This window comes from Oryzias latipes, chromosome 15, assembly GCF_053564925.1.
Source record: "Oryzias latipes strain Hd-rR chromosome 15, Olatipes_Hd-rR_3.1".
Lineage (NCBI taxonomy): Eukaryota > Metazoa > Chordata > Actinopteri > Beloniformes > Adrianichthyidae > Oryzias > Oryzias latipes.
In genome coordinates this window covers 4,989,635-4,998,724 of record NC_136251.1, presented here as the reverse complement: position 1 = coordinate 4,998,724, position 9,090 = coordinate 4,989,635, and the positions used below count along the sequence as shown (strand labels likewise).

Genomic DNA, 9,090 nt, shown 5'->3' with positions numbered 1-9,090 from the left:
GCCGGTGGACCCAAAGAGCCTATTTGGGCCAGCAATGGCCACAATGCAAAGGCGCTGTGAGGAGAAGAAACGGGAAGGTGAAGCGCTGCAGCTGTGTCTGCCCAGGAAGGTACCCCCTCCTACCCCAGCTGCACCGCGTCTTTCCTTCGCTCAAGCGGTAGCTAGACCAGCTTACCGCACTCCGAAACGCCAGCCTCAGCCAGGTGACCGGAGCCACGGAGAGCCTGCTGAGGCCAGAGGGGCCTGGGCCAAGAAACCGTCTGCTCCCAACGTGACAACGTCAGCCCAGCCAGCGCCTCCTGTCGCTCGGAGCGCAAAGAAAAAGAGGCGTGCCACCTAGGGCGCAACCAACAGGGATGGAGAGCGGGCAAGACCAGAAGCCTGCTTCCCCCCTTCCACGACACGTTCCGTTCCTGTCGTTTTTCTCCAGGGCATGTTACAGCCCGACCAAAAGGCGTGCAGAGGCACAGGTGGCCCGCACTGTTCACAGCCAGTTGAAAAGGAGAAAAGAGGGACCCACAGAGAGCTCAGTGGAGCCACAGTTGTGTCCCAGAAAGTGTTTGAAAAGGTTTTTAAAACCAACACAAATAAAAAATCCCCGAGGCGCGCAACCAGGCCCCGAGCCAAGGGCGCAGCCTCAACACAAAAAGACAAAACAAAAAACAAAACACATACAAATGACGGGCAGCCGAGTGGGAGCTGCGCAGCTGCACATGAGGCCACAGGAGGGAGCTGTTGCTCCACCAGTGGCACAGCAGCCCAGCACCGTGGTAGCAACGAGCCCTGCGCCAGCGCAGCTCGTGTTGGCCACGCCCACCAGTGTCTCAGCGCGGATGCCGCTCGGCCCGCTCTCGGACAAATCACAGCAATGGCGGCACTGCGGGGCGCCAGACTGGGTTATAAGCACTGTTACCAAGGGTTACAGACTCCAGTTTGCATCCACCCCTCCCCTTTTCAATGGTATACTGCAGTCGCAGGCCAGGGGGCAAAATGCACGAATTTTGCAGGAAGAGATCAAAACACTGCAGGGCAAAAGAGCCATTCAGCTAGTGCCACCGGAGCAGGCTCACAGCGGGTTCTACTCCAGATACTTCCTGGTCCCAAAACGGGGTGGAGGCCTGCGTCTGATTCTAGACCTGCGAGCACTGAACAAATACTTGAGGAAGTACAAATTCAGAATGCTAACACACGCAGGTCTGGTACGGTTTATGCGTCCAGGAGACTGGTTCGTCTCCATAGATTTGAAAGACGCATATTTTCACGTCCCAATATACCCCCCTCACAGAAAGTATCTCAGATTTTCCTTTCGAGGGAAGGTTTACGAGTTTCTAGTGCTCCCCTTCGGCCTCTCACTGAGTCCGCGGGTGTTTGTGAAATGCACGGAGGCCGCCGTCGCACCCATGAGACAGATGGGCGTTCGGCTGGCCATGTATATAGACGACTGGCTGCTCGCAGCGCAGTCTCCCGAAGAACTCAGGAGGCAGGCCAGGTTGCTCACATCGCACCTAACTGCACTGGGCTTCACAGTAAACTGGGGAAAGTGTGTATTGACACCAGTTCAAACGATCACTTTCATCGGCTTATCCCTGAACTCGGTCGAGTTCAGAGCGCGACTCTCAGCGGAGAGAGTGACAGCCTTCCGGGCGTGTCTGTCACAGTTCCGCAGGGGGGCGTGGATAACATTCAGACTGTGCCTCAAACTCCTCGGGCTGATGGCATCGGCGCTGTCCGTCATCCCTTTTGGCCGCTTACACATGCGTCCTTTTCAGCGGTGGGTGGCGTTGCTCAATCTAAGCCCCGCCCGCCATGGTCACCGACGAGTGCTTGCTTCGGTTACATGCATTCTCGCCCTACACAAGTGGAGGGACATCTCCTTCCTCACCACGGGTGTTGTCATGGGAACCGTGCAAACAAGACAGGTGATCACCACAGACGCCTCGCTGACAGGCTGGGGAGCCACTCACGAGGGCAGGACAGTGAACGGTTTGTGGGGCTCCCACATGCGATCAGTTCACATAAACTGCTTGGAACTCCTGGCGGTGTCTCTTGCACTGGAACATTTCTTACCCTTCCTGAAAGGGCGCCATGTTTTTGTCAGGACCGACAATACCACAGTGGTGGCGTATATCAACAGACAAGGAGGGCTGCGCTCATTTCAGTTGCACACGCTAGCACACAGACTGATTATGTGGAGCAGCTCCCGTCTTCTGTCGCTGCGGGCCATCCATGTACCGGGGATAATAATGGGAGCCGACCTGCTCTCCAGAGGGAACCCGCGTTACAGGGAATGGAAGCTCCACAGCCAGGTGGTAGCCCAGATGTGGAGCATTTACGGTCAAGCAGAGGTCGATCTCTTTGCGTCAGCGGAGAACACCCAGTGTCAAATGTTCTACTCTCTGACGGACCAGAGCGCCCCCCTGGGGGTGGACGCTCTAGCGCACGAGTGGCCGTGCCGACTTCTGTATGCGTTCCCACCGTTGGAGTTGATTGCCCCTACCCTCACCAGGGTTCGGGAGGGGAAACACTCTCTCATCCTCGTAGCCCCTCGGTGGCCCGGGAAACACTGGCTAGCGGACATCATTCAGATGCTGCACAGCCAACCGTGGCCCCTGCCTTTACGCAGGGACCTCCTGTCGCAGGCCCGCGGGGAAATTTTTCATCCTCATCCGGAGCGCCTGGCTCTGTGGGCCTGCCCGTGACAGGCTGAATCTCATGGCTGCGGGACTCCCGCAGAACGTCGTGGACACGATCCAGAGTGCCAGGGCGCGGTCTACTCGCTCCGCCTACAGCGCCAAATGGGGTGTTTTTGAGGACTGGTGCGTAAAAATGGCCGTATTGCCTTTCCAGAGCCCAGTCCCAGTCATTCTATCGTTCCTTCAGGAACTGATTGAAAAAGGTTTGTCCTTTTCCACCATTAAAGTGTATCTGGCGGCCATATCCGCCTGTCACATAGGTGTTAATGACAAAACAGTGGGCCAGCATCCGCTTATTTGTCAGTTTATGAGGGGCGCACGTCGGCTCCGACTGGTGTCGAAAAGCCTTGTTGCTCCTTGGGATTTACCGGTGGTGCTAGACGCACTGTCGTGCGCACCGTTTGAGCCACTGAGACAGGTGAACCTAAAAGCGCTCTCTTTTAAAACAGCTCTGCTTATTGCACTGGCTTCTGCTAAACGAGTAAGCAACATCCATGCGTTGTCAGTTCACCCGTCCTGTTTGCAGTTCTCCAGAGGGGATTCTAAGTTTTTGTTGAGACCGAATCTGGCATTTATGCCCAAGGTTTTCAACCCTACCATACCTTGCCACCCCATTGAGTTTTTGGAATTCAATCCGCCTCCTTTTTCCTCTACGGAGCAAGAGAGGCTTCACACATTGTGCCCTGTGCGGGCGCTGCGCATGTATGTGGAGAGGACTGCTGGCTTCAGAAAATCTGAGCAGCTGTTTGTGTCGTGGGCTTCTCCTCACACAGGAAAGCCTATAACCAAACAACGCCTGTCACACTGGGTTGTAGGCGCTATAACCATGGCTTATAACAGCAAGGGGTTAACACCCCCGGCGGGCCTGCGCGCTCATTCCACTCGCGGCATGGCATCATCATGGGCAGTTTTTCAGGGCATCTCTCTGGATGATGTGTGCACGGCTGCCAGTTGGGCAACGCCTCACACTTTCATCAGATTTTATAGATTGGATGTCACTAGACCAGGGCTGCCTCACGCAGTGCTAGGTGTGGGGTCCACACCTACACCTGTATGATCAGCCTGGTTGTTCTCTGTTGGTCTTCGGAGTAAGCTTATCTGGCAATACGGGAGTCTCTACATCCCATAGTGAGATACCGAAACGAATGTTGAAAGAGAACTTTAGGTTTAGAACTTAACCCCGGTTCTCTGAAACATGAGTGAGGTGTCTCACCAGATCACCCTCCTTGCCTGGAGCGAGAAGAGGTGTGCTTACTTAGACTGAGGAGAGAAGATGGCGTCCGGCTCTTATAGCAGGAGGAAGTCCCGCCTCCTGAGAGCAGACGTCACCTTCTGTCTGCCAGTCAAGACTGGCGTAATGAAAAAGAGCTTCTGGGGGACAGCGCAGGGGGCGTGTCCCATAGTGAGATACCTCACTCATGTTTCAGAGAACCGGGGTTAAGTTCTTAACCTAAAGTTCTGTCGTGGCGGGGGTGGGAACCCATACAGGAATCACAGTTAAAAACAGTAAATGCAAAGCAGCAGCTTTAATCCCCCTATTTGCGGGGAGACCAAAACACATTTCTGAAAAAAAGGAAATAAATAGTTTGCAGGAGCCTTAATTGTACGTGGAGGAGGAAGGAGGAAGGCCAGCTTAACATACCGGTCACTGAGAAGAGGCCGGATCTAGGGGAAACAGTCACGTCAAACTTGCAGGCTACTGTCGCCACGCCGCAGATGCGCCAAAGCCTGGCCGATTGCTCGTGTACAGGGAACTGTGAACGAGTCTGCTCGTAAGTTCCCACCCCCTGTTTCAGCTCGGAGAACTTAAAGCCTGGCTTACCTGCCTGCCAACTCCCGTTCCACTTCCTGATGCCTTGATGTATGGCAACAACAAGAGTTCATGTCCGAACAGGGAGGAAGAGGGCTTTTAAAGCACTGCCACCAAATTAACACAAGTGAGCGACCTTGGGAGCATTTCGGGCAGGCAACTCAGGCAGGCTTTTACTTAGGCCACTCCCCTAGGGTGGGTCAGTTAATCAACTCACCTGTGCAGCATCCTATTTAAGTCCAGGTGTGTAAGTTGTTCATCCTTCTTTACTGCAGCACTGCGTTATCTTCTACACACGGTCTGGTTTCCGCTGTGTGGGCTTTCATTCGGTGCTGGCTTTGTTGTGGTGGCTCTTTGTTTGGTTTCTTTTCTGTTGAAGCTTTGCACATTTACTAGTTTAAACTGCATTTGGATTGGTCAGTTATGGACTTGTCTCTTCTGTGAGTGTAACGAAGTGGCATTTGTTGCTGGTGTGTGTCAACTTGTGTCCACTCAATTTTACCTGTTTTTTCTGCTCCCCTGCTTCCTCACCAGGGCATGTTTGGACAAATGTTTGTTAAGATGCTTGGCAGCCATTTTGAATGTTCAGCTGAAACCATTTTGAAAGGGGTGTTCCGCTGTTAACCCCGCATCCCTTCGGTAATGGTTTGATCCTATTGGGGCAAGGCTATATAAGCAGAGGTGTTTGCTCAGTAGGGGGAGTTGTTTTTGAGAACACATTGGACTGTGTAAAATACACAAGTAGATAAATAAATAAATTAAACAAAACTGTTGGCTTCACACAACCAAGACCCTGCCTGGTCACTGTAGCACGGCCGCTTCTGCTCTTCCTTCACAGTGTGATTAAAAACGTAAATAAATCAGTAAAATAGTTGAGTCAGCCCTAAGGTGGCCTCTCACACGTTTTTGGGTTTGGCGCGATTGTTTGAGAACTGTCGGCGCCTCGGTTCCTCCATTTTGTGGGGGGGGGGTCATCAGCATCTTATTCCTCATGATCCATCCAGTTTTTCGTTTTGCTTTTTGGCTGACCTTGCTATCTTTGATTTATTCCACCGGACGCAGTGCAGGGCTGGGGATGGCTGATTTTGCTGATGCTCCCTTTGTTCTGCCTCTCCATTCCTCCCGGTGGCGTCTTCTGGCTTAGGTGGGTTTTGAAGTGTTATGTGTCAGTTTCCTTCGGCTGTTGTGTATGTCGTGTTTTTGACTTCAATTCTCAGAAGCCCTGTGCTGGACTTAGTGTAATTCTATTGGGCCCTTTTGTTCTGCATTTTGTTTTTTGAAATGTTTCTCTGTTCTATTTTCATCGTCACCAGTCTTTTGCGACTCCGTGGTTGCAACTCGTATTTTTTTTGGATCTCGGTTTCTGCTTTATTTAAGGAAGGCGTATGGTTCTCTGCCCGTCTGGATTTATTTCTGCATGAATCTCTAGTTTGTGATGCATGCCTCTCTGTGATCTCTCCCGTTTGTGCGGCACGTAATTTATCCCATCTTTGGAGGTGAGATATGACTCGGTTGCTACTGGACCACCCGTATTTTGCTGTGTGCTTCCTTCCCCACTGTCATCCGTTCATCTTGTTTTCTCGTTCTGGGTAGTTCCTTCCTGGGCCCCCGTGTTCCCGTTGTTCTGGATTTTTTGTTTTGCTTTTCTGGTCTCTAATTCTCTGCGCTGAGCGTGGTTTTGTTATAACGATGTTTGTTTTAGGTCTTCGGTCTCCCTCCACTTGTTTGTGGCTCCACCCTCTTTTGGGGGAGAGAAAAAAAAAATGTATGAAAACTTGTTTTATGAATCTTTGACCGCCTGAAAATGTTTGGTTGCTAATCCAAACGTTCAGCTCTAATGGTCCATCAACTGCTCATGTGGTCCTGAGATTCAGCTGTGGAGGTTATTACAAAGCTTATTTCAAGCGTGCGATAATAAATGGTAATGTGCCATCATTTAACATGGTTTAGTGTTAAATTACTTGTATTACGAGCTAAATTCCTGGCTGTAGAATTTTTACTGATGCTCTCTAGCTTCAGTTTCAAGAGTAAGAAACTTTTTGTTGCAAACTAATCCCAGTCTGCCCTGCTTTTTAGCATACTTTTTAGCTTTTAGCTACTAAGAGTATCTCCTTTTGAGTCTTATTGTTAACCGCCTCTACATGCATGAGGTTCAGCCATTTTAAATACTATCAGACTCTATGATCTCTCTTCAATCCCAAAAAAAAAAAATTCTTCATTATGGTTTCCAGGCACCCCTTTGCCATTAACTTCATGTTATACATGCTTTTGTTGTCTACCTATTATGAACCAATGATGTCAAGTATGTAACCTCAAATCTAGCCGAGCCGCTGTCCATGCTACGTGGGATGGCGACCTTCCTCATCTACGTAATCTCCTTGGACCTTGGTTATCCTTCTATTCGCCTGTTCCTCTGTGGCCTTCCTAAGGTGCGCCCCTCCGGAAATGAATAAAGGTTACTTCTCTCTTTCTATTGGTGCATATATAAAAATATATATTTTGGTGATGTATTACGTGCAGGTTCCATATAGACTGTCTTTCTTGTTGGAATCTGTGCTAATGGCTTTTTATGGTACTATGAATACACAGATAGAACCTTCTCTTTAAACTCACTACTTGATATCTCTTTCTCAGTGTTGTTATTAAAAGGACTTTATTACCTTTCATCTTAAGCTTTCTACACTAATCAGGTCTATTATTTATGTATTCATTGCCAAGACTAATACTGCTTTGTCCATCTATGCATCGCTTCCTGAGCCTGTGATCCATACTCCCTGGTCAGCAATTCAGTTTCTGGAGGATGATGTCAAGCCCTCGACGAAGTCGGATGGTTTCCTAGTTCCAAAGTCTCTGCTCGTCCTGCAGCTCCCCTGCAGATTGTTGCCCCTTCACCTTGATCTGGATATGCAACGACGACTGCATTCCACGCACCTACTCTGCACTGAAGTGATGGGGTGGTAAACCTCTTTAGAGTTTCAATGAGTTATCTTACTTGAATCAACTGATATGTTAGTATCAGAATGGCGTACAAAATCTCAGATTATATTTTATTGAAAACTATTTGCCGGGTGGAAGCCTCAAAATTAAGACGTTCTAAGCTGTGTTACCATATGCTTGTAACCTGATATTCAAGGTCACTTAGGCTCGTATCTTATGAGCCGGATGGAAGCATAAAAATAAAAAAAAAAATAAAAAAAAATTATAGCATTAAGCTCGTTCATAGTTCTCCGATGGAAGCTTTTAAATCATGGATATCACTTAAGCTTTATATTATTCCAGTGGAAGCTTCAGACTTGTTTGTAAAGTCGTGCCGTCTACTTGCCGCTATACTCGAAATGGAGTGGCCCAACGGTCTTTGGTGCCGGGTCACATATGGCAGATCCACTAGATAGTGTGTTCCCTTCTTGGCACTGTACTCGAACGGGAGCGGCCCAACGGTCAATGGTGCCGGGTCACACATAGCAGACTCAATAAATAGTATGTTCCCTTCGTGGCGCTGTACTCGAATGGGAGCGGCCCAACGGTCAATGGTGCCGGGTCACACATAGCAGATCCACTAGATAGCATGTTCCCTTCTTGGCGCCGTACTAGAACGGGAGCGGCCCAATGGTCAAAGGTGCCGGGTCACACATAGCAGATCCACTAGATAGCATGTTCCCTTCTTGGCGCTGTACTCGAATGGGAGCGGCCCAACGGTCAAAGGTGCCGGGTCACACATAGCAGTCATACTTGTAAGTCTGAATATGGAATGCCTCTGAAACACACTTCATCTGATTACATACTAAAATACATTTCTTTCCAACCTTGATTAAATTGGTGTTGGGGGTAGTTATTACCCAAAAGTTTATGGAAATTTGTCTCTCGGAATTGCACGGAGTTTTATGCCAAACTAAAGGAAAGTAAATGCAAAGTGAAATGCAAAGTGAAATGCAAAGTTAAAGCAAGTGAAATGCAAAGTGAAAGCAAAGTGAAGTGCAAGTAAAAGGAAAGTGAAATGCTAACTTGAAGGAATGTGAAATGCTTACTCGGAGGAAAGTGAATGCTAACTTGAAGGAATGTGAAATGCTTACTCGGAGGAAAGTGAATGCTAACTTAAAGGAAAGTGAATGTCAAAGAATGTGAAAGCAACAAAGTATGTGAAAGAAAACTAAAAGATGTGAAAAATAAATATTATTACTACTGCATGAGTTGTCTGACTGAAGTGAGCGACCTTGGGAGCATTTCGGGCAGGCAACTCAGGCAGGCTTTTACTTAGGCCACTCCCCTAGGGTGGGTCAGTTAATCAACTCACCTGTGCAGCATCCTATTTAAGTCCAGGTGTGTAAGTTGTTCATCCTTCTTTACTGCAGCACTGCGTTCTTTGCCCCACCCTCCTCCCCGGCTTCCACCTGTGAGCTCCGTTAGGGGTAGTTATTACCCAAAAGTTTATGGAAATTTGTCTCTCGGAATTGCATGGAGTTTTATGCCAAACTAAAGGAAAGTAAAATGCAAAGTGAAATGCAAAGTGAAATAAAAAGTTAAAGCAAGTGAAATGCAAAGTGAAAGCAAAGTGAAGTGCAAGTAAAAGGAAAGTGAAATGCTAACTTG

At 48.9% G+C, this 9,090-nt stretch overlaps 1 protein-coding gene and 1 long non-coding RNA gene across 2 annotated transcripts; both read left to right on the top strand.

The window, feature by feature from the left end:
* Window positions 1-484: 484 nt before the first annotated feature.
* On the top strand, window positions 485-2,699 carry LOC105357907 (uncharacterized). Its single transcript, XM_023963475.2, has one exon. It carries the CDS (start codon window positions 678-680, stop codon window positions 2,697-2,699), a length of 2,022 nt encoding a protein of 673 aa, XP_023819243.1. The 5' UTR covers window positions 485-677.
* Window positions 2,700-4,636: 1,937 nt separating this feature from the next.
* LOC144984143 (uncharacterized) lies at window positions 4,637-8,687 on the top strand. Its single transcript, XR_013647809.1, has 2 exons — window positions 4,637-5,647; window positions 6,826-8,687. It is a non-coding gene; the product is annotated as an uncharacterized LOC144984143 (long non-coding RNA).
* Window positions 8,688-9,090: the final 403 nt, after the last annotated feature.

Excerpts from the sequence above, each read along its gene's own strand:
- LOC105357907 (XM_023963475.2), top strand. The coding sequence starts at position 678 with ATGACGGGCAGCCGAGTGGGAGCTGCGCAGCTGCACATGAGGCCACAG.